Genomic DNA, 25,716 nt, shown 5'->3' on the forward strand with positions numbered 1-25,716 from the left:
GCTTATAGTGTGTCCATCCGTTGTTTTTACAGATTAGTGATTTTGTGCTCAACTTGTATAACGCATAGTGGGGAAGGAGCGATCTATTTCTGACCAAAGTAGTCAAACTACGATAAGGATCTATTACAATATTTGTAGATAGATACGAGACATTGGACAGCATTTGAAGCTTCAACCTTATGAAATGATTCGACGCATATATTTGACGTCAATGTTGAATGATGCTGTAATCGATTACTGTTCCTTATCAAGATTCCAGTTGCATCACGGGAAAGCGCGATGTTCAAAATCCACTTCCGTTTTTTTTCCAGTCATGGAGGAACGGAGCAGGTACAGAACGAGTGAGATCGCTTATCTATTGTTAATTAATATCGTTAGACAATTTTTTAAAATCGACGTTAGCGTTATAAGAAAAAGATTGCTCACCGAGCTGTTGGTCAGCGACCGAGGAAATCAGACCGTATCAAAACAGCAGCTGCTTAGCCACAACTAGCTCTCAAAAACTCTTAAATTAGTCGGTATTCTGCCTTCTGTACACTAGTTTTCAGCTTCGCAGAAGACTAGCCCATGTGAACTACAATCCCAATGCTGTGTTTTAATGTCGGTCATCGCTGGCTTTCGAAATAAATGGTCCTTTCATCATCGAGAAAGGCTCAAAATAAAAAATATATACTGTAACTTGCACAGAAAGAAAAGTTACTGTATACTTTTGCACAGATCCATACGGCTATCGGTGCCTCTAGACCAATATTGGACAAAATGAGTTTATTCCTTAGTCAAATTACCTTACATGTTCTATTTAAAGGGCGAATTGGCTCTGAAAGCCAACACAGACAAATATTCAATCTAAATGTGAATTGAATCTCGATTGCGGTACTGTTTTAGAAACACAAATCCCTCTACTTTCATCACAATTTCACAAATAAAATAAACACTGACTGCACACTGTTTAACACCACTTGCAGTAAAGTATAGTTCAGTGACTACACCTCGCGTCTTTCATCTGTTTACACAGGTGTTTGGAGATGCAGATTGCGAGAGCGCAAGTAGTCCACTCTTGTCTGTTTTCTTTAAACACGCGCTGTGACATGGAACAATGGCAGTGTGGGAACACTAACCTTATTAATAAGGTGTGTAGTAATAGAACCCTTTAAAAAAATACTCGCTGATATGAAAGATGCCTTCCTGTTTCCAAAACCATACCGCAAGCGATGGGTCTCTTAACAAAACACCCCTGGTCAGAAGAGACTATCGTCAAAAGGCGAATTTTGGCCTCCATGAATGGAGTAAGCCAAAGCTTGCTAGCGTTCGCAGTATCAACCATTTCGTTTACTGTCAGAGAAGAAGGCAATGCTTGCTAGCCTGTGACAATGTTTTTCTACTTTTTATCACTTCAGCTTTCCCTTTTTAATTTTACACTGCTTGGTGTAAAATAAATGTTACACTACCTATCATAACATAATGTTCTTTACAGCATTGTAAATACCCCACTCAACAATGTCTTGGCACAACGAAGGAGCAAGAGTTACAGGCGATCCATGCGAAGCTGCGTTGAAGCAAATTATCTGGGATACACATCAGGCCATCTGACAGCTCTAAGAATACCAAGAAGTAGAAGAACTCCAAAATCACGTGATATCACAGTAAGTAGCTAAAACCAATTGTGGTTGTATTCACAACTATTCAACATCATTGTGTAGACTCAATAATGTGTAGGCTTGATCCTGTAGCCCTGTTTGATATTTTTAGACATTATCCTTTGAGTGTTGTATTTGCAGCCATCTGACTTCTCTCTTTGCTCTCTAGAAACAGGTTGACCCAGACCAAGTGGCACTCCTGGTGACGAAAGAATGGGAGCTGTCGTACGTCACACCATTGTACCAGTTCAGACACACTCAGTTGAAATCCTATTCAAAGCATCTATCATCTTTCATTGTATCAGAGAAGCAACAGGGCCTAGCGATTGAAGTTGGCCAGGAATTGGGCTTCAAGGTCAATTTCTCGGTGGTCCTTGGGTTGGCAGAGACGGATGAAGATGCTGAGACTGTTTTCATACAGGTAAGGTTTTTACTCTCTAAATGTAGTTTACAGTACATGCTATATTCTTCTGTGAAATCCGATTGTGGTGTTCAACGTCACCTGTTGTTCTCATCCTCAGATTCTCTCCAGACAAGCGTTTGCTGCAAAAGATGATGCTCAGAAGGTTGTGTGGAGTGGCTGGCTGACCTGCGTCAACGGTGACTTAGAGTATCTCCGATCGCTACCATCAGAATTTGTCAGTTTGCCTTTGCTCTGTACCAGAGGACCAGGGTCTCTCACAGTTTTGGTCAAATCCTGGTTTGAAAAGACATTTGACTGTTGCTTTGGCCCTCTTGGTATCAACTCTGCCAACCTCCAGTGGCTCGCAGCTCTGTGGATTGGGTGCCACCCCACCATCAACATCCAATACCTGAAACTGGTTTGGACCCTTCCAACACTACCCCCTATGGATGTTAAGTACACCATCCACCCACAAGATGCCTGGGAGCTTTGGGACAGTGTGCGGCAGGATGACACAACAGATGTCAGCATCGAGGAGGTCACCAGATTCATCAAAGGGCTGCAGTCACACTTCTTCAGGCACTTCAGGATAGAATTGTCCGCTGGGTCACTGATGCAGGTCTCCACGGCTTTGGGTTCTTCTCACCATAGTGGAAAAATCAAGGTAGATATCATGCACACATCTGGAGAAGTATCTAGAACTTTAGATCCTAATGAAATGCTATGAGTGAAACAGATCTGCTATCTCTTTTCCTTCACAGATTGCAAGCCCTACCTACATCACCACCATCCTGCAGCTGCTGACAGAATGTGCCCTCCTGAAGATGCCCATCTAATCACCATTTGCATGTAAACCTCACAATTACTGTCCATATGAAATTAAACTGTTTGACATTTATATTCCTGTAAATAGCATAAGTACCTGTATTGTATGAAAAGGCAAGTGCATACATTACAAAATAACAATTCCTGCTGCATCTTTTCTCTATAGATATTATTCATTACAAGCTAAACGTGTAGACATAATTGTGCTACCGGGGGTGATTTGTGGCCAATATACCATGGCTAAGGGCTGTTCTTAGGCGCAGTGCAGAGTGCCTGGATACAGCCCGTAGCCGTGGTATATTGCCAATATACCACATACACCTGAGGTACCTTATTGCTATTATAAACTGAGTACCAATGTAATTAGACCAGTAAAAATAAATGTTTTGTCATAACTGGTATAAAGTCTGATATACCATGGCTTTCAGCATTCATGGCACAAACCACCCAGTTTATAATTTATTATATAATCAGGTTTGAGACATGGTAAATCCATTGCCATCAAGTAACTTGGGCAGAAGTTCTCCTCTCTCTCTATATATATATATATATATATATATATATATATATATATATATATACACACACAATCCTTTCCAGATATACTGTACAGTGAATCAAGTGGCTAAGTGAAAACTAACAGCCTAGTTTCCCAGAGAACTAGCCTTGTAATTCCTGTGCAGTGATTTCCTAAATGGTTCAAATACAGATTGTTTTTTGAGCTTATTAAAGTTGGAAATAAAAAAGGTTTTTATTAACAGAATGGGTTATTTTGTCAGTACACAGACAAATCCAAAACAGTTCATATGGGTAAAATGCCACGTGTTTTATCAAGGCTTATAGCTCATAGAGATCTCAGACCTTCAGCAGAAATTAAGCATCCCTCATCTTTCTTCCTAAACATTTTCCCCCAAAACGCTTCCATACTTATGCGTGAATGAGGGACAATCATTTCAGAAGGTAGCAATTTCTCTACCACTGAATGACCGGTAAAGGCTAATAATGACTTGTGAGCAGATGACACATTTGGGTGATATACATACGCATAGAGTTTCAGAAGAACACATGATGAAATATGTTTATGCTCAATGGTAACATGGGATTTATATAGACATTAAAATGCTTAGAGTATCATGGTAAAGCTGGTGTGTTTTAGTGCCTTAGCCCCTTTTAAAACAGGCTTTGGGTTTTTGCATTGGATTCGTCTATTTCTTCTGCGATTAACAGCGACTGAGCTGGAGCTGTGTTTGTGAGACAAGGAAGACAGTTCTCACAAAAATGTCTAAAGTTTGAACGGTTTGACTACAAACTTATGACTCCACTATGAAACTCTTGAGATACCTACAAACATGCACTGTTTTGCTTACAAGCCAAAAGAGTTGTTAGAAGGTAAAGGCTTTTCTACATTGATTGGACATCCCAGAACATAGTGTCTATAATACTGTGATAAGCTCACAGTTGCTGCCACAAATCCCACACAGCTGTCACTGAATAGTTGGATATTTATTTCCAACTGAGAAAACCATTTCTATACTTACAGCAATTTTATAAATTCCTTTTCTATAAGGTTCTTGCTTGCTGAACCTTGTTTTCATTGACATTTGTGAATAAAACTCATAAATGCAACTGTTCATGTCAAATTATTTTGTGTTCTACTTGTAGCCATGATTGTCCTGAAAAGAAAATGTCAAAACACTTCAATGTGAGGCTACATTTGAGGGCGTGGCAGGCAGATAAATGAAAGTAGTGTATTTCAGGTTTTTCACCTAGGGATTGCCTGGGTCAGGTCTGATAAGGTTAAGATGAAGTCATTTTTCAATTAAGCATATTACTGAATGTCCATCCATGTTTTGCATGCTCACCAAATAATAGGTTAAAATGCATAATACACCAACCGGTTTATTATTCCTTACTGTGTTTTAGATTAACCACAATGCAACTCATTCCTCAAGAATAATCTATAATAGATTAAAGTGCAAGACTGTCTCTAAAAGGTGTCATATAATGTTAAACGCACAAGTGATGTGTCAAGGAGTTTTGCTCCTAAAATATCAACTGTTATCCAGCCTTAAATGGGCAATAACAATCTTGTATGAAACAGTTATATACACTGAGTATATAAAACATTAAGAACACCTGCTCTTTCCCTTACATACTGACCAGGTGAATCCAGGTGCAAGCTCTTATTGGTGTCACTTGTTAAATCCACTTCAATCAGTATAGATGAGGGGGAGGAAACAGGATTTTTAAGATGTGAGACATGGTTAGTGTATGTGTGCCATTGATGGTGGAAAAGAAAACATTTAAGTGCCATCGAACATGGTATGGTGCAACTCATTATTAGGAAGGTGTTCTTAATACTTGGTATACTCAGTATAATATTGTGTAAGCAGCACAGTGCTAACATCTTAGTCGGCCAACAATTGACCCCCAGTTGTGAATATAGAACTCCAGGTTATGCTCAAGTGTCTACCTCCAATAAAAACAGCCAAAAAATAAAATATTCTAAAATAATTATAATCACAGTGCATTCAATTTAGAGGAGATTCAAACAACTGCCTAACAAGTTAAACTATTCACAATGAAGATCAGGAGAAGCAATGCGACCACATCCTACATTTTCAGTTAAACATCAGTTCTCTTTGACGATTCTTCGTCATGCCCCATTTAATATTTAAATGTAAACTCAATGTTGGTATAGTATAACAGGTCACACAGCAAAAGTCTGAACTGTATCCTAAAGTGCAGCTGCATCATTCCATTTCAGTAACAGAAAAAGGGGAAATTAAGTGTTTGCCGCAGTGATGTCATAAATAATAGTTCCTCATGTGATTGATGCAGGCCTATTCAGTTGGTTCCTCTTGGCCTTGGCTGGCTTGGTGTGTCAAGTCATAATACAGGAAGTACAGAATAGAGAGATGAACCATAGACTACTAGATGAGAAGCCTTCCAGACTTGACACATCTTGTAGTCACTCAAGACATTTCCTTGGCTTGCCAATTACACGGCTGTGGATGAGTTAAAGTTAATATAGTCTTCCTTCCTTGAACGATAAACAATGTTTCTTTCAGAGGCACAAGCGACGGTGAGTCCTTTAAACTGGTGGCGTTACCATATGTGGGATTCACAGTGAGTCATTTTGATAACACCAACCCCTCCTCCAAGTCGCCTGTAGTTCATTCCACCGTAGAGTCTGGAGGACAAGAAGAAAATGAATAACAGGTTCAACACAAGCACTCTTAGGGTAATTAATACATCTTAAGTAACCTCTTGCATGCAGTTACCTACCTCCATGTGTTAGCGTCAGGATCATAGACCTCTATTGTTTTAAGATATGTTGTCCCATCAAAGCCGCCCACAGCCATTAACTGACCATTTACCACCGCTAGTCCAACCTGCAAGACAACCAAGGCTCCAAACATCAACAGGTGAAAGCCAACGTTTGATTCATTTCCTATTCTTCCACACTTCATCTAGTTCATCCCAACAAAGTTGATTAAATTACCTGATTTGATCAAAAGCTCTAACACTTTGCCTGCTTACCCTAAAATAAAAGACCCAAACCAATCAAAAGTCTAATGTAAGAGATCCAGACTGACCCCACTACGTCTTGAAGTCATGGCTACAACAGGTGACCACTGGTTGGTCCTGGGGTTGTAGCGCTCGGCACTGCTCAGCTCGGTGGTGTCGTCACGACCGCCTACAGAGTAGATCATGTCCTGGTACACTGCACAGCCTAGGTGTTTCCTCCTGGTGCCCATGGGAGAGACGGTGTGCCAGCGGTTCTCTTGCGGATTGTACCTCTCCACTGTGCTCACAAAAGAGCAGCGCAAACATGCAAAGGTTAGAGGGGGGGGGGGGGTTAGAGCGGGGCCATATTCATTAGGGTACACTGTAGCAAAACGCAGCAAGAAAACAAAAACAAGTATTTTTTTAAGGACAAGTTCAGGTGGTTCCTCCCTGTTTCAGTCAGTCTTCTTCCATTTGGTGCCTAACTAAAACATTAAGATATCTGTAGGGAACTTTGTGGGCATTTATGTGATTCTCGGATCTCTTTTCATAGGATCTCTAAAGCTTCTCATGTGACTTATAAGTATAAATAAATAAAGTAGTACACACCCTTTTAGTGATGTGCTGACCAATGAAAGCTACTGTACTGTTTTCTAAGTAATTCACATGTACCTGTATTGAGAGGGGACGTGCCATCAGAGCCTCCCACTGCATAGAGGAAGCCCCCCAGTACAGCCACAGCTACACCCAGGCGCCTGGTGCTCATCGAGGCCACGCGTGTCCATTTGTTCTCCTTGGGGTCATATCTGCAACAGATCATGCATACAGTCAATATTACTCAGAGGAGTCAGCTTTCTGCGATATTTTAGGATGCATGTAAAAATGTTTATTATAATACTTTTAGTATTGCAAGATAATTTGTCTTTACCTCAGCTTGATAGAACACACTGTATAGTCACCTTTCAACAATGTTGAGACACGATACTCCATCTTGGCCCCCTACTGCGTACAGATACCCTCCCAGGACAGCCACACCCACACTGGTCCTGCACGTGCTGGTGGGAGCCACATCACTACTCCACTGATTGGTCTTGGGGTCATACCTGTTGTGGAGAGTGATTTTAGTACAGTACAGTAAGATAAGGAGGTTAAACAATGGAAGGAAGATAAGCCTCTTGATAAGATCTGGCAGGTGTTCCAATATTTACTATTTAGTGCACTACCTTGACCAGAGCACTATATACAGTAGGGAACATAGTGCCATTTGGGAAGAGGCCCTATAAATAAACATTAACGAGGTGGTGACACGTGGACATTGTTTTAGAAACAGGGAAAAAAATGTTAACCTTTCCACACTGTTGAGATACGAGGACCCGTCATGGCCGCCGACAGCATAGAGAAGATCATCAAGGACACTGACCCCCACTCCACAGCGCCTCTTACTCATGGAAGCCACCATGCGCCACTCGTTGGTCTGTGGGTCATATCGCTCCACACTGGAAATGGCATCCCCGCTGCACCACCCTCCAACTTCGAATATGAAAGAGGAAATAAAACACTTTGTAGGACTTTGTCTCTTCTAACCCTAACCTTTGGAATATTTTGTATATTCAATGGACAACATGTTGGCCAAACTAGGCATGACTGTTATTTTGAAAACCTTTTATAAGCAGATGTGGTCAGACACACGTACTGAAAGAAAGCTGTAATGTTTAACAGTTCTAAGACACTAACCTGCAAACAGCACTTCTCCACACCGGATGGGCTTCCGGGGCCGTGTTCTTGGCCCTTGCATTAGAGGTCGCTCTTGGGGCAAGAGGAGGTAGTTCTTTGCCTCATCAACCAGGTCTCTGCACTCCTCATCACTTTTGATGAGAGGGTCTGATCCCACCGTTCCCACCAGAAATTTAGGGCTCAGAAGAGGAAGACGAACATGCTGGAGGACCTACAACCAGAAAACAAATCCTGAATCAATGACTAACACACCTTTGAATAACACACCTTTGGTTTCACACTGTCGCTAGTCTTATGTCTTACATTTCCTTTTTGAATTAAAACTAAAATGTGTATAAAGTTTGAGTAATGGAAAAGAACATTCTATCTCATACTTTGAAATAATCAAGTGTTTACGTAGCAGCTATCACCTGTGGCAGCTGTGGCCGGCGCTCCTGAATGCTGTACTTGACCCAGGCCATGACTGCGTTGAAAACCTGCTCTTCACTTCGCACATTCAGTTCATCGCTGGAAATAATGTCTATCAGCTGGTTGGCTGGAAGCAGCATGAACTCCTCACTCTCCATCACCTGAGGGCAAAGTAAGCTAAATTACTTCAGTCATCCTTTCACCAGTTGAAACCTGTTAAAAGCCCACAAAAAAGACAGGGGCTGTGCTCAATAGAATGATGAATGGAAAGGCAGTAAAGTTAAACCGGCAGCAGCATCTAATTGACATTTGAAAATTCTGAAAGATCAACGGCAGTTATTTCCTGAGGATACAAATAACATGGGGATTTAAATTAATAGAAATACTAAACTGGGTGTGATTTTTTTTTTGACAATGTAGAAAGGCTGTGGGGCTAAAATTTGACTCTCTCTGGAGTTCACTAACGGGTAACCAGTGTGGATTTTCAAATGAATAGCTAAACTAAGTGACTAACTAATCCTAAAACAAAAATGTCCTTCTTATAAGCAGAGGTAAGACAAGCAACATTTTCTAAATAATAAAATAAACAGATTCAAGATTGTGCCTCAGATAGTGAGTGCACAGACTCACATGTATGAAAAAGAGAGACCACCTCACCTCTTGAAAGTTGTGCTGTGTAAACTTGTCAGCTATTCTCAGCAGCTCGCGGCAGGAGTGGGTGTCAGCAAATGCACGGATACCCAGGCAATTGGAGGGGTCCAACTGACGCTTGAGAAACTCGCAGCAAGCCTCCTGAATCTCGGCCAGTTGTAACAGACAAGCGGCGGGCAGCAGGGTCTGCACGTTGCCCTCCTCTACAGTAACCTGCGAAGTGTAGGCAAAGTCAATGAGAAGCTCCATGGCCCGCTCGTCAATGTCCCGGATCACAACCTCAGTCTGCCGACTCTCAGCCAGCTCGCCTGTGAACATGGCCCTGAAGTAAGGGCTGCAGGCCGACAGGATCACCCGGTGGGCATATATCTTTTTGGCGCCAACCACCAACACGACATCACACAGTTCCCTGTGCTTGCGTAGCAGATTGATGACCTCTAACGTCTGGCGAGGGTGCTTGTCCGACACATAGGGCATGCGTGCCGGCTGGGGCACACCCTCCGGGAGCTTGTTGGGGTCACCCAGTGTGCAGCGTGCGGTGATGTCCATTCCGGTATTGTCTGGGCGTGCACTTGTACCCCTGCAGAACAGACACATCAAGCCAGAGATCAGGGATAAACATCCACAATCCAACACTGATTTATCATAAAAAACAGCCAGCACAAAACCTAATCAAAGTTAATAATTGGTCTTGTTGGTACTGTCAATGTTGGTATTGGTGGGAGCCAGAATCAAAGTTGACATAATAGTCTAATTCCTTAGCTAAACAGACATCAGCTATGTCTGAACTAAGGACAGTTGAGGTCTATATGTGAAAGAACCAAGTACCAAAACAGAAACATCCCCTTTCAACTAGGCTATGACTTACAATGTCTACAGTGCAATCCAAGGCCTCTTCAGCTAGCATCTGTTACCCCCCGAGCAACTGCCTGAGCAATTCTTGTTGCCAAACAGTAATCAACTCTTCCAATTATAGCTCAATTTGCAGTGGCAACAGGAGACTTTCTCTGACCTCCTACACTATGTAAATGGAGCATAAGCTATTACACAGAACAAATGAGGACTGTCTTTCAAATCTAGTTTTACACGAGGTCCAAGGTACATCAATACTTCCCGGCCTAAATAAGGTCTTTCTTTGATTCTACATGGAAGAATTTGTCAAACCACAAAGACTCAAATTGGCCTTGAAACATGACGCCACAGCTATTTGGGTATTGATGCAAGTGATACTGGCTACAGGCCTAGCACTCCCAGTTTCACCAACCCCTAGCTGGGCTTCTCATCTCTGTGGAGTTGGGTTGCAATGACTGTCGGCGGCGTGTGCCTCCGACTACATGGAGTTGCTGTCATTTTTATACATGTTGATTTGACGATTTCCAGCAAACCTAGCCTACATAATAATAAAAAACAGCCACTCAGAAATTTCTATAATTTGTCATGAAGAATGATTAACTAAGCGAGTACACAATTGTCATTGAATGTCAAAGGATGAGCATTCATTTTGAACTGAATGAGATATAAACATTTAAGCCACAAAAAAAACTCAAATCATCACATACCTGCGCATTGGCTTTCCGTCCATACACAGAAAAACAACCTTTGGTCCCACAACTTTTTGCCAACCTTTGTGAATGGAAAAACAAAGGAGGGATAAGTTCCAATTTATTATAAGGAGGGATGTTAGCCCACACAAGCCACTACTACTGTAACATACAGAGGAAAAACACACTGTTTCCCCCATATTGAGGTCACCATGATATGCAAGTAATGACTAGTTATGACAACTAGCTAGAAAATGTGTACCCTATTCGAAATGTATTGGTAGATAGCTGACCAGTTAACAGGCCGATAGGCTAATAGCTAGGTACTGTTGATCCAGATGAGATTGAAATCTAACTACTGTAGCTAACAAACTAGCTAGAAAAACAAGCTACTATTAGACAAAGACTCAAACTAAGCTAGGAAATAACTGACGCTTACTAGCTAGCTAGTTGTTATATTTAGAGGGCTATGTAGCTAGCAGATTGCATTTAATTCTAAAAAGAAATAAAAGATATCTCGCTAACATCGAATGTTAGCATTTAGCAAGCTAGCTGGCTACTCTAGCCAACTTTCAGGAAAGCAGCTAACGTTAGCTAGCCGCCTCCTTGCTAGAGCTAACGGTCTGGCTAGGTTAGCTAACCACAAATATTTTCCATGGAGAAATGCTATCGTTACTGGATCAAGAAAAGATGCAGGTCGAAAACAAATACTTACCTTATATTTCCATTCAAACGTCTAGCAAAGTGACAGTACGCCAATATTGCAAAAGCTACATTGCAGAATCACAAGCTACGCTTTCTTTAGACATTCCATAAAATTACAATCGACAGGAAATGTGCATTGTTGTGTATTTCAGCGCAAGGTCCCCCCTCGGAACGATTATTGGCTGGTATTCCACTAGCACATAGTTCCGATGTGCGCATTGCAGAGGAAAAGACTAGAATGAGTAAATGTTTGTGGGGATTATACACTTTCCACGTCTTTCGTGTGTGTATATAACGTTGCACTTTCCACACCAATCAAATGACAAAAATACAATACAGGTAGTCATCGTTTCCTTTTCTTTTAAGGATTGGTGTTAGTAGGGAAGGAAAAAGGAGTGACCCTTGTATCCATGGAAACAATACGTGTAATATATTTATCTAACAAAATTACTTTGCCCATGAACCACAGCATACTACGCCAGAACAATGCAGTCAATTGAAGAAAATACTGTATTTCACTATGCTTTGACTGGAGACATCGAAGGTCTACAAAAACATTTGGAAAATGATTGCCTTTCTGGCAATGAAGAGCCACCAGAGGATTTGTTCTGGGAAAAGGATGAAATGGGTAGAAATGCACTTTTCATCGCATGTATGCTGGGAAGAAGCACCACCGTGCGGGAACTTTTGAAGCATGGAGCTCATGTTAACGAGTGTACTGCAAGAGGTAGGTGTTCCAAGTTCCAACAATAGAATTGGAACTAGACTACTTGGCGTGCGCGCACACACACACACACACACACACACACACACACACACACACACACACACACACACACACACACACACACACACACACACACACACACACACACACACACACACACACACACACACACACACACACACACACACACACACACACACACACACACTTGTTAAACATCAATAATAGTAACAATACCATGGTCATTTTGATTTTCAAATACAGGTTATTCCCCACTGCATTGTGCAGCCCTCTGGGGCCAGCTTGAGACAGTGAAAACTTTGGTGGAACTTGGTGCCGACATGCAGGCGAAGAACTTCCGCATGGAGAGAGCCATGGAAGTTGCCTCCCGTTATTCTAAAATGGATTGTGCACAATATCTTACTTGGGCAGGTGAGATAGAATGAAAATATGAGAGTCAGGCACTTGTATAAGCTTCTGGATGAGGCCAGTGTGTGTGTGTGTGTGCGTGTGTGTGTGAGAGAGATAGATGAGATATATGAGATCCACTTCCTTTCATAGCATGTGCTGCATGTAAAAACATCATTATTAACATCTTTATTACACTCCAGAGGCTAAGCAGGACTTGCAGTCCTACATAACACATGTGAGAGACACCATTGCTGACCCAGAGAAGGTTCAAGGGAAACTCAACAAGGAGGATAAGGTAACACAATTACATTAACTCAATAAACTATTATACTCCCAGTAGACATCTCCCTCTCCTTTCCTTTTTACAACTTTGTTTTCTCTCTACCTAGATCATATGTACAAACACCTGCTCAGTAAAGTCGGATTGGATCCAGAATGCCAAGAACCCATCTATCCAAGACTTCATTGAGCAGAGGAGACATCTTGAGGACATTATTATCCCCATTCTGTCCAAGCTCACGACTCAACGTGAGTATGACTGTCAAATGATTTTGTGCAGGATCGTAATTCAAGTCTATCTCATTTGTTTATTTTCCTTATCTACACAGCACAGTATGCATCCTGGATGTGTTATATTGGAAACCTTTTCTACCCACTTTGACATTGTGTGGATGTATACTGACTGAATATCTATGACTTGAGAGTGATGCATTTTTATTTCTATTTGCAGCTGAAGTCACAGCTAAAGCAAGCAAAAACTGAAGATAAACAATGTGTCACAATCAAATATGGGCCCAGAGATGGTCTAATATGGTTAAACTGACCAAAGTGGAATCTCTCGACCATTGCATGTACTATCAAAATATTTTAAATAATAAAATATCAGAACCACCATAATTTATCATGTGTGTATTGTCTTTGCAAGTTAACAGATGACTGGGTTAATGACTGGGGTTATGATTTTGAGGGGGAATTCTCAACAGACTATACTTACCACAGTGGGGAGACATAGTACATAGTTTGGTGTTGTGAGAAGAATGAGTGAAAAGACATAAACCAATGGTTTATATACATAATTGAAATAAGCATGTATAAGACATGCTGAAAGTAGTATGTAATCTATTGATGATATAAATTATAAAACTAGCAATAACATAATTGAGGTATGGTAGTTTAATTTACTCACTTGAAGACAACTTTGTATATTTTAAATGGTAATCAAATAAGACAATTAGCTAGGTATCAATTCAATGTATCAAATAGAACATCAGTTGCTGCCCCATTATGTTTTTATTAGTGAAATAGTATATTCAATTGCAACCTACATCAGACCTATATTTGCAATGTTAATACAATTCAAGTGTGTCCCGTTGCTGGAGTCTGTGTTTCAAAGATTTCTAATAATTTACAAAAATTCTGTTCATAATATATGCACATCATAGACGCTTCTAAATAATTGTTCTTACTCTTGTTCATGTGTAATCTGACACAGCAGGGCACACCCCTTTGCCTTGAACCCATGCGTAAACGATTGGCTCTGTGATCCTCTGCTCTCTCCTGGATCCCAATAATCTTGCGATGGCATGCGATGGAAGTGGAAATTTGGGTTTGGATAATAAATGTGACCCCCATGGAAGAGGGAAGAGAAACCCTACCTCGTGAGTACCGGTTCCTGTATTCAAGAATGGGCGAATCAGTGACGTCACGGCTACACAAACTTATTTGGCTACCTACACATTTGCTTGGAATAACAAGGGGATAGTACTAGACGTTCGGGACTTTTTCTGCGCGTGGTCCTGTTGGAGCAGCACTCTACCTCTGATCGCTGGGTAAGGAGGATATGGGAACAAGACCGTTGGCGACAATGTCAACAGTGTAGCTAAAAACGGTTATTCTTACCACTAGACTGCAATACAATGTTGATTGCTAGCCCGCAGTAAGTAGTATGAAAGAAAACATGATGGTAGGGCTTTCGTCTAACTAGCTGGAACGCTAGTTTATACCAAACAATGAAATAGCTAACGTGAGCTAGTAAACGCGAGAACTTAGCCCGGTTAAACTGTAATGTTTTGACATAAAGCTAACTCACCAGCAGTTAAATTAAGTAGCTAACGTCATTGCTTCCTTTTGATGATTAACGTTACATCGTGGACTTTCCGATTTGGACACAGTTTCTACTTGGAAGTTATTGGAAAGGTGATTCTAGTATGCAGACCGACTTAGTCACAGGCGACGTGGATTCTCTTCATGGTGGACTTCTTTCCTTGGATCCATTGGTGGACCGAATCCTGCGGGATTCTTTATGTCAGCAACAAGGATGGGTGCGCGTATATGGTAAGATGGACAGCCAATTTTCAAAGCCTCCTCTCTAACTGCATTGTGCACTGAGGTGAGAAGTGTTCTGTGCATTTTGACGTCTAAAAATCCTATCCCAACGTTGCCATAATAACATCAGTGTCGTGGTTGAAAAAATGGCACATGGCTTAAGGGAACAAGCATCTACTTCTCAGTAACCATAGACATAATTTACCCCATATATAATAGAACACCATTGGTTGTCCCTATTGTGCGATTATGTACATTGGCTTTGCTCGATCATGCCAAAATCACAGTAAGTTTAATTTGAGTATTTGCCATTGCACTGGTACATATTTGCCACCCAACAGAAGGATATCCAACTTCCTACTTTGTCATATTTGTTTAAGGTGAGTCATGATGGAGAGATTGAATTCCATATTTTTGTCAAGTGGCTAGAACACACAAAAGGCTCTTTAAGAATTCCATGTGCATCATATTTCCCCAAAATTAAATATGGCAACATCCAAAGATGAATGAAGGTAATTTCTTCTTGACATTCTTTCAATTCATATGAAATCATTGGTCTGAGCAGTAGCCTAATATCCAATACTTTGCGTGCTTATTTCCAAAGCCCCATCATGGACTACACACAGAACATACAGAAAAAGCAGTTAATTAAACAGTAACACATCTATATTATCAGGGGACAATTCTCACCACTACCACCAGTAGTGGAGGATTTTCAGGCACCTTATTGTGTATCTACATGAATAAGTTAGATCCTATTGTTGGGGCTGGATGATGAGCAGTAGGAATTTACAAGGTGATGGATGTGAGTTTTGACCCTCTGAAAATGACGTTCCTCACTAGTGAACATGTAGCGAATAGGATTGCAGCATTACCGCCACTATGCAATATGGTTGTGACTTGTGATCAGAGGAAGATGAGCGCATAATGTAATGGCTCTCAGCCGGTGTTAATTTACTGGCTTGATTAATTGCAATTCTATTTATTGATTACTTGTCTTTACGTCCAGGCAGGGTTTGATCTAAGAATTGCGAGCTACATTTGAACTGATGTACCTTTGTAGCCTACATCCCGTGGTCTTGTTTACATAAACATTTGTCATTTAGCAGACGCTCTTATCCAGAGCGACTTACAGTAGTGAGTGGATACATTTTCATTTTTTACTGGTTCCCCGTGGAAATCAAACCCACAACACTGGCATTTCAAAAGCAATGCCATACCAACTGAGCCACACAAGACCAATAGGTAGGGACTGTTGTCATGGTAGCTCACTCACTTTGATGAATAGAAAGGGATGCTCAATAATATTGTGCTTACACAAAACATCCTTTGCTTTCCGCTACTGTATTTTCTTCAATGTTTTTATAGTTTTTTGATAAGCTTGCATTCCATTCTGTATCTTTTTCTGCTGATGTTTACATCCATAAATTATTTTTCACAATTAGTCGAGGCCTGCATTGGCTTTGCATTTCCTTGGTCATGCTATAAGCTACCTAGAGCTACTTTGGGTAATTGAACTGTAATGACATGTATAGACTGGATTGATTTCTAGGGTTTTTCCTGCTCCTCTCTCTAAAATTATTATTGAAGGGTCATTCCACCTCAAAAAGCCCAAGAAAGTGGATTTCGACATCCACCATCTCAGATTGCCCTGATATTTTTTCTGTTGTTAGGAACAGATAACATTAGCATTCCTGCAACATTATTATTGTTATTTTACCAGGTAGGCTAGTTGAGAACAAGTTCTCATTTACAACTGCGACCTGGCCAAGATAAGCAAAGCAGTGCGACACAAACAACAACACAGTTACATTTACATTTACATGGAATAAACAAACATACAGTCAATAACACAATATAAAAAGTATATATACAGTGTGTGCAAATAAGGTAAGATTTTACTGAAATATAATTTGATCTCTGAGAAATTTAGATAATCGATTGCAAATGTACCATTTTAATTGATAGGATTCATGTAATATTCAATAAATATAGTACCAAACATCTGATTTGGATCAAACTTTTTTTTCTTGCGATGAGTTAGACATGAGGAATCCAAAGAAATTGTCAAAAGCCCCCACATGGATACACCCCACACCAATCCCACCCAACAACGACTATATAGTATCAGTTCTCTGTCTGACAAGTAGTATGGAGCTGTGGCACGGGAAGTATTGTTTCTTCATCCTACATGATGTATTCCCAGTGATTTTTGTGATTAAAAAAAATATATATATATATATATTCCTGTTCAGATAAAGGAGTCATTGAAGTTATGTCCCATCCTACATCCTGAAATTACCAGGTTTTGACAACTAGATCGTGCTGTTCCAGGTTACAAAAGGACATTTTGGTTTCCTTACCCTGTATTCAGTCTATGGACAAGGTTGACAGAAATCCATGCTTTGGTTTTGTTGTCCACTGTTTCGAATGCTAACTTTCTAGCATTTGTGGCACATCTAATGCCAGTCAATGGTACCTATATTAGCATTTTCACACTTTATGTCCAAATCACCCTAAAGTATAAAACAATTGATTGTGTAACTCAATGATGATTTGGATAGGAAGTGTGAAAATGCTAATAAAGGTACCATTGACTTGCATTGGATTTGTGCAAAAAAATTGAAGTGGTCAGGTAAACAAACCAAAGCATGGGTTGCTGTCATACATTGTCCATAAACTACTTAGGAAACCAATATGTAGAAAAATATGCTACCTAATAGCAGGAACATTGCCATCTAGTGTTTTGAACCGGTTTTACCAGAATGTAGGATGGGACATAAACCTAACAACTTTAATGACTAATTTCCATTAACAGGGGAGAAAAACGTCACCAAATTCACTGAGAATACGTTACATAGAATGAAGAAACAATATGCTGAACTGCAGATCCATACAATTTGTCAAACATAAAGAACTGTATGCTCATTGGTGTGGGGGGTCCGTGGGTGGCTTTTTGGCATGTCTTCCTCATGTCTTACTTATTGTTAGGAAAAAATTGGTCCAAATCAGATGTTAGTGTAACAGTTTAGCTTCCGTCCCTCTCCTCGCCCCTACCTGGGCTCGAACCAGGGACCCACTGCACACATCGACAACAGCCCGCCTCGAAGCGCCGTTACCCATCGCTCCACAAAAGCCGCACCCTTGCAGTGCAAGGGGAACAACTACTTCAAGGTCTCAGAGCGAGTGACGTCACCGATTGAAATGCTATTAGCGCGCACCCCGCTAACTAGCTAGCCATTTCACATCGGTTACATTAGGTAGTATATTTATTGATTACTATAAATTAAAATGCCCAATTTGAGTGCAATCAATTAGCTGAATTTCTCAGAGATAAAATTATATTTAAATAAAATAATGTTGCAGGAATGATAATCTTATCTTTTGTCTAATTACAGAAATGATTTTTAGAACAATCTGAGATGGTGGGTGTCATGGCTTGCCGTAATGAAATGGAATGACCCTGAACCTTTAAAGGACTGGAGTGATACATTGGAGAACAGAAGCATAATGATGTTGTTGACAGTGTCATGTTAATATGCTGCCTACTTGAAGATTGACTGGAAGAGAGCTTTTTCTATATGAAAATGGAATATTTTGACCTCAGCACAGTTATGTTTTCAATGGATGTAGTTGTTCTTGAGGGAATCCTGGGAATGTTCTACCAGGCCTATTTTTAGTTTTATTTGTTAATATCCTGGGAAAGAAACTTGATGTTAAGGGGTCAGTTAACAACGTGTTCAGTAATCCATGAATAGGCCAAGATAATGTGTCGATATGATTTTCAGTGGCTAGGATGAGTCAGTGATAACATCAGATACCTCAATGACTCAAACAACATTGGGTTGTTGTCTGAGAAATTACAGGCTTTAATAATTTTAATCTTGGCTTTAAAAAAGACCTGGTTGATGTTTATTGTCATGAGTCTTGTTCTGGAGGCAGAACTGGCCAGGCCAATGTACACGGCCACAAACAACCGGTGTGGGGAGGATTGGCGCAGATCAGACTCAAAAGAAACACGGCTTTTCTCTGCAACTTCACTGTTACCATTAGACTGAAATTATGAGGATATAAGCTATGCATCCTATAGGATGAATCATTTAAGGAGCTTGGCTATGTTTAATTTAGTTGTACCCCATTTAATAAGAGAGGAAATTGGCACCTGTTGTTATTCCTCACACATATGCTGACCTTGCAACAAGACACTTTTTTTTTGTCTGATTAGAGTCCAGACAGGCTATTCCTATTTTAGGAAACTTTTTGAATGGACATAGAGAATTTGTGAGTGCATACATGCACACCCACCTACTTAAAAGGACCAATCAAGCAGATGTGTTTTTTTTGTTGCCTTTTACATTTGCCTATAGCATAGGTTGTTGCCAAGATTCATTTTAGGAGGCCTCTAATATGTAGTTTATTATATAGGCTATACGAATGATGTGTTTAATATATTAATTATCTTCTAACTGACACATCTCTCTGCCTTCTTCAGTGTTCCCTTCTTGCACAATTCATGCATCTCCACTGGCCCCCTCTCTCTAGCTCTTGAACGAGTAGCCTATATATACAGTACCAGTCAAAAGTTTGGACACACCTACTCATTCAAGGGTTTTTCTTTATTTGTACTATTTTCTACATTGTAGAATAATAGTGAATACATCAACACTATGAAATAGCACATGGAATCATGTAACCAAAAAAGTGTTAAACAAATCCGAATGTATGTTTTATATTTGAGATTCTTCAAAGTAGCCACCCTTTGCCTTGATGACAGCGTTGCACACTCTTGGCATTCTTTCAACCGACTTCATGAGGTCGTCACCTAGAATGCATTTCAATGAACATTTACATTTAACTGGTGTGCCTGGTTAAAAGTTACTTGTGGAATTTCTTTCCACTTAATGCATTTGAGCCAATCAGTTGCGTTGTGACAAGGTAGGGGTAGTATACAGAAGATAGCCCTATTTGGAAAGGAACCATGTCCATATTATGGCAAGAACAGCTCAAATAAGCAAAGTGAAATGACAGTCCATCATTACTTTAAGACATGAAGGTCAATCAATGTGGAAAATTTCAAGAACTTTGAAATCGCAAAAACCAGCTAGCGCTATGATGAAACTGGCTCTCATGAGGACTGCCACAGGAAAAGATGAATGGAATATCTACATAGGCGTACAGAGGCGCGTTATCAGCAACCATCACTCCTGTGTTCCAATAGCACTTTGTGTTAGCTAATCCAAGTTTATCCTTTTAAAAGGTTAATTGATCATTAGAAAAACATTTTGCAATTATGTTAGCACATCTGAAAACTGTTCTGATTTTAAAGAAGCAATTCTTTAGACTAGTTGAGTATCTGGAGCATTTGTGGGTTCGATTACAGCCTCAACAATTAGTTATCATTGTTTTAGTTTACAATGGAGCCCCTAGTTCCACTCATTATACCCATATCTACTTTGTCCCACCTCTGACGCATGCATGCGGTGACCTCACCCATTATAACCAGCTTATCCAGAGATACAATCTCTCTTATCATCAGTCAGTGCCTGGGCTTACCTCCGCTGTACCCGCACCCCACAACACCCCTGACTGCACATTATGCCCTGAGTCTATTCTACCACACCCAGAAATCTGTTCCTTTTATTCTTTGTCCCCAAAGCTCTAGGCGACCAGTTTTGATAGACTAGCTGTAGCCTCATCCCACTCCTCCTTTGTTCCTCGGGTGATTTGGAGGTAAACCCAGGCCCTGCTTTTCCCCAGGCACCCTCATTTGTTGACTTCTGTGATCTGAAAAACCTTGGTTTCATGCATGTCAACATCAGAAGCCTCCGCACTAAGTTTGTTTTACTCACTGCTTTAGCACACTCTGCTAACCCTGATGTTCTTGCCGTGTCTGAATCCTGGCTTAGGAAGGCCACCAACAATTCTGAGATTTCCATACCCAGCTACAACATTTTCCGTCAAGATAGAACTGCCAAAGGGGGAGGAGTATGACAGAACTCTGCAGGCTTACATTCCAGGTCTATACCCAAACAGTTTGAACTTCTAACTTTAAAAAATTCACCTCTCCAGAAATAAGTCTCTCACTGTTGCCGCCTGCTATCGACCCCCCCCCCCCCCCCCCCCCCCCGCTCCCCAGCTGTGCCCGGACACCATTTGTGAATTGATCGCCCCCCCCCCCATCTAGCTTCAGAGTTCGTTCTGTTAGGTGACCTAAACTGGGATATGCTTAACACCCCGGCAGTCCTACAATCTAAGCTAGATGCCCTCAATCTCACACAAATCATCAAGGAACCCACCAGGTACAACCCTAAATCCGTAAACATGGGCACCCTCACAGACATTATCCTGACCAACTTGCTGTCCAAATACACATCCGCTGTTTTCAGTCAGGATCTCAGCGATCATTGCCTGTATCCGCTATGGGTCCGTGGTCAAATGACCATCCCTCTACACTGTCAAATGCTCCCTATAACACTTCTGCGAGCAGGCCTTTCTAATCGACCTGGCCCGGGTATCCTGGAAGGATATTGACCTCATCTCGTCGGTCGAGGATGCCTGGTCATTCTTTAAAAGTAATTTCCTCACCATCTTAGATAAGCATGCCCCGTTAAAAAAATGCAGAACTAAGAACAGATATAGCCCTTGGTTCACTCCAGACCTCACTGCCCTTGACCAGCACAAAAACATCCTGTGGCGGACTGGAATAGCATCGAATAGTCCCCACGATATGCAACTTTTCAGGGAAGTCAGGAAAGCAAAGGCTAACTTTTTTCAAGCAGAAATTCGCATCCTCTAGCTCTAACTCCAAAAAGTTTTGGGACACTGTAAATTCCATGGAGAATAAGAGCACCTCCTCCCAGCTGCCCACTGCACTGAGGCTAGGTAACACGGTCACCACTGATAAATCCATGATAATCAAAAATTTCAATAAGCATTTCTCAACGGCTGGCCAAAGCCTTCCTCCTGGCTACTCCAACCCCGGCCAACAGCTCTACCTCCCCCGCAGCTACTCGCCCAAGCCTCCCCAGCTTCTCCTTCACCCTAATCCAGACAGCAGATGTTCTGAAAGAGCTGCAAAACCTGGACCCGTACAAATTAGCTGGGCTAGACAATCTGGACCCTCTCTTTCTAAAACTATCTGCCGCCATTGTTGCAACCCCTATTACCAGCCTGTTCAACCTCTCTTTCATATCGTCTGAGATCCCTAAAGATTGGAAAGCTGCCGCTGTCATCCCCCTCTTCAAAGGGTGTGACACCCTAGACCCAAACTGTTACAGACCTATATCCATCCTGCCCTGCCCTACCTATCTAAAGTCTTCGAAAGCCAAGTTAATAAACAGATCACTGACCATTTCAAATCCCACCGCACCTTCTCCGCTGTGCAATCTGGTTTTTGAGCTGGTCACAGGTGCACCTCAGCCATGCTCAAGGTACTAAACGATATCATAACCGCCATCGATAAAAGACAGTACTGTGCAGCCGTCTTCATCAACCTGGCCAAGGCTTTCGACTCTGTCAGTCACCGTATTCTGATCGGCAGACTCAATAGCCTTGGTTTTTCTAATGACTGCCTCGCCTGGTTCACCAACTACTTTTCCGATAGAGTTCAGTGTGTCAAATCGGAGGGCATGTTGTCCGGACCTCTGGCTGTCTCTATGGGAGTACCACAGGGTTCAATTCTCGGGCAGACTCTTTTCTCTGTATCAATGATGTCGCTCTTGCTGCGGGAGATTCCCTGATCCACCTCTAAGCAGACGACACCATTCTGTATACATCTGGCCCTTCCTTGGACACTGTGCTAACTAACCTCCAAATGCCATACAACACTCCTTCCGTGGCCTCCAACTGCTCTTAAACGCTAGTAAAACCAAATGCATCCTTTTCAACCGTTCGCTGCCCGCACCCACCCGCCCGACTAGCATCATCACCCTGGACGGTTCCAACCTAGAATATGTGGACAACTATAAATACCTAGGTGTCTGGCTAGACTGTAAACTCTCCTTCCAGACTCATATTAAACATTTCCAATCCAAAATCAAATCTAGAATCTGCTTTCTATTTTGCAACAAAGCCTCCTTCACTCACGCTGCAAAACTTAACCTAGTAAAACTGACTATCCTACCGATCCTCGACTTCGGCGATGTCATCTACAAAATAGCTTCCAACACTCTACTCAGCATACTGGATGCAGTCTATCACAGTGCCATCCGTTTTGTTACCAAATCACCTTATACCACCCACCACTGCGACCTGTATGCTCTAGTCGGCTGGCCCTCGCTACATATTCGTCGCCGACCCACTGGCACCAGGTGATCTATACGTCTATGCTAGGTAAAGCTCCGCCTTATCTCAGTTCACTGGTCACGATAACAACACCCACCCGTAGCACACGTTCCAGCAGGTATATCTCACTGATCATCCCCAAAGCCAACACCTCGTTTAGCCGCCTTCCCTTCCAGTTCTCTGCTGCCAGTGACTGGAACGAATTGCAAAAATTGCTGAAGTTGGAGACTTATTTCATCGGGCCAGACACATCTGTACGGTGGTGGTCCTTCAAACACAAAACGTATCGTCTAAATGCAACATATCTAGCGTGACAATGCCTGTACAAAGTTTACCGATTCGAGACTCTGCCTTCCATGTGCGACTGCTGCATCAATACTTGATTCTGCTGAAGAATTACCCAATTCTTACCAAATCTGTGACGAGTGGCATTCTCTCAGCAATGGGAAATCTTCTATCGCAAGCATTGGAAGCAAAACGAAAGGCCAAAGAAGGGACCCCAGTGAAGGAGATTGACATTTCAGGACCTGCCCGCTTTGCCTTTTATGGGTTGCTCATTACTGGGCCTGTAAGCCATTACTTTTACCAACTTATGGAGGTGTTGATGCCTACCACTGTTCCATACTGCATGGTGAAACGCTTGCTCTTGGATCGCCTCGTCTTCGCCCCTGCATTCCTGCTGCTTTTCTTCTTTGTTATGAACATCCTGGAGGGTAAGAGGTGGGCAGACTTCCAGAGCAAAGTGAATAGTAGTTATTGGCCTGCCTTGAAGATGAACTGGAAAGTGTGGACCCCTTCCAGTTCATCAACATCAACTATGTGCCTGTAGAGTTTCGAGTGCTGTTTGCCAACATGGTGGCCTTATTTTGGTATGCTTACCTTGCGTCTGTGAGGAAGTGAAGACTCCCAAGATCTTCTCCCTGATTACTGAAGTAAGAAGGCACAGGGTGTGCCTCTGAAGCTGCAGAACATTACAAGGACAGGCCTGTGAATACCAGTGCAGCAAGATGGTACAACCAGGCAAATTGACTGGGGTGATGTGAAGGACTTCACTCGCATACTACAAAAGTACTACACTAACGAAATCATAACACATCTAATGGGTTGTTCACATGCAGAATAACCGATAACTAAAATGTTCAATGTTAATTCTTACTACTGAAATTTCCAATCTTAAATTAATTGTGCCAAGGTGTATTTTGGTTTTAACAATGATAAATACATGTTACCTATTCTTGATAGATACAAATGTATATAATAATTTAAGATGAAGCAAATGTGCTGTAGGAAGTTAATATCAGTAACAATTTCAACCTTGAATGCAATTAACTGTAAGTCGCTTTGGATAAAAGCGTCTGCTAAATGGTATATATTATTATTATTATTTCCTTCACCAACTTTAAACATCAACTATCTGAGCACCTAACTGATCGCTACAGCTGTACATAGTCCATCTGTAAATAGCCCACCCAATCTACCTACCTCATCCCCATACTCTTTTTATTTGATGTACTTTTCTGCTCTTTTGCACACCAGTATCTCTACTTGCACATCATCTGCTCATTTATCACTCCAGTGTTAATCAGCTAAATTGTAATTATTAATTCCTATGGCTTATTTATTGCCTACCTCCTCATGCCTTTTGCACACACTGTATATAGACTTTTTCCTACTATGTCATTGACTGTTATTGTGTTATTGGCTTGTTTATTGATTGCTCCATGTGTAACTCTGTTGTCTGTGTCACACTGCTTTGCTTTATCTTGGCCAGGTCGCAGTTGCAAATGAGAACTTGTTCTCAACTAGCTTACCTGGTTAAATAAAGGTGAAATAAATTTAAAAACAGCCTCAACATGGCCAGAAACAAAGGACTTTCTTCTGAAACTCGTCAGTCTGTTCTTGTTCTGAGAAATGAAGGCTACTCCATGCGAGAAATTGCCAAGAAACTGAAGATCTCGTACAACTCTGTACTGGGGCGGCAGGTAGCCTAGTGGTTAGAGCATTGAACTAGTAACTAGGTTGCAAGATCGAATCCCCGAGCTGACAAGGTAAAAATCTGTCGTTCTGCCCCTGAACAAGGCAGTTAAACCACTGTTCCTAGACCAGTTAACCCACTGTTCCTGGGCCTTCATTGAAAATAAGAATTTCTTCTTAATTTACTTGCCTAGTTAAATAAAGGTATAAAATAAAACTCCCTTCACAGAACAGCGCTAACTGTCTCTAACCAGAATAGAAAGAGGAGTGGGAGGCCCTGGTGCACAACTGAGCAAGAAGACAAGTACATTAGTGTCTAGTTTGAGAAACAGACGCCTCACAAGTCCTCAACTGGCAGCTTCATTAAATAGTACCCACAAAACACCAGTCTCAACATCAGCAGTGAAGAGATGACTCTGGGATGCTGGCCTTCTTGACAGAGTTGCAAAGAAAAAGCCATATCTCTGACTGGCCAACAAAAATAAAAGATAGGCAAAATAACACAAACTGGACAGAGGAAGTTTGGAAAAAAGTGTTGTGGACAGACTAATCTAAGTTTGAGGTGTTTGGGTCCCAAAGAAC

The 25,716-nt window shown here is 41.4% G+C and overlaps 4 protein-coding genes and 1 pseudogene across 7 annotated transcripts in view; 4 read left to right on the forward strand and 1 right to left on the reverse strand.

Annotated features, from left to right (window-relative positions):
- The first annotated feature begins 40 nt into the window (after positions 1-40).
- On the forward strand, positions 41-3,600 carry LOC124041877 (centromere protein L-like). 2 transcript variants are annotated; one of them, XM_046359975.1, is made up of 5 exons: positions 41-341; positions 1,475-1,643; positions 1,807-2,058; positions 2,159-2,704; positions 2,802-3,600. In XM_046359975.1, exons 1-5 carry the CDS (start codon positions 280-282, stop codon positions 2,874-2,876), a joined length of 1,104 nt encoding a protein of 367 aa, XP_046215931.1. In that variant the 5' UTR covers positions 41-279; the 3' UTR covers positions 2,877-3,600. The 2 variants fall into 2 exon arrangements, with proteins under 2 accessions (XP_046215931.1, XP_046215930.1); XM_046359974.1 differs by having other exon boundaries at positions 44-330.
- LOC124041876 (kelch-like protein 20) lies at positions 3,592-11,572 on the reverse strand. Its single transcript, XM_046359973.1, has 11 exons — positions 11,425-11,572; positions 10,728-10,791; positions 9,175-9,748; positions 8,520-8,678; positions 8,110-8,320; positions 7,722-7,905; positions 7,335-7,478; positions 7,048-7,181; positions 6,465-6,673; positions 6,154-6,260; positions 3,592-6,058 (listed from the first exon to the last, which is right to left on the reverse strand). The coding sequence occupies exons 2-11, from the start codon at positions 10,748-10,750 to the stop codon at positions 5,974-5,976; spliced, it is 1,830 nt and encodes a 609-aa protein (XP_046215929.1). The 5' UTR covers positions 10,751-10,791; positions 11,425-11,572; the 3' UTR covers positions 3,592-5,973.
- Positions 11,573-11,628: 56 nt separating this feature from the next.
- ankrd45 (ankyrin repeat domain 45) lies at positions 11,629-13,442 on the forward strand. The gene is made up of 5 exons (XM_046359977.1): positions 11,629-12,141; positions 12,406-12,573; positions 12,753-12,847; positions 12,942-13,080; positions 13,283-13,442. Exons 1-5 carry the CDS (start codon positions 11,901-11,903, stop codon positions 13,312-13,314), a joined length of 675 nt encoding a protein of 224 aa, XP_046215933.1. The 5' UTR covers positions 11,629-11,900; the 3' UTR covers positions 13,315-13,442.
- A 663-nt stretch (positions 13,443-14,105) lies between these two features.
- Positions 14,106-25,716, forward strand: part of LOC124041879 (ras GTPase-activating protein nGAP-like) — a 94,094-nt gene continuing 82,483 nt past the window's right edge. Inside the window, exons 1-2 of one of the 3 annotated variants that reach the window (XM_046359983.1) lie at positions 14,106-14,381; positions 14,724-14,886. In XM_046359983.1, the coding sequence (XP_046215939.1) occupies positions 14,760-14,886 (127 nt within the window). In that variant the 5' untranslated portion in view covers positions 14,106-14,381; positions 14,724-14,759. Of the gene's footprint in view, positions 14,887-25,716 lie in introns of all 3 variants that reach the window. The other 2 variants (XM_046359982.1, XM_046359985.1) reach the window with 2 other exon arrangements.
- Positions 23,402-24,343, forward strand: LOC124041880 (annotated as a pseudogene).

Source organism: Oncorhynchus gorbuscha, linkage group LG08 (genome assembly GCF_021184085.1).
Source record: "Oncorhynchus gorbuscha isolate QuinsamMale2020 ecotype Even-year linkage group LG08, OgorEven_v1.0, whole genome shotgun sequence".
Taxonomy (NCBI): Eukaryota; Metazoa; Chordata; class Actinopteri; order Salmoniformes; family Salmonidae; genus Oncorhynchus; species Oncorhynchus gorbuscha.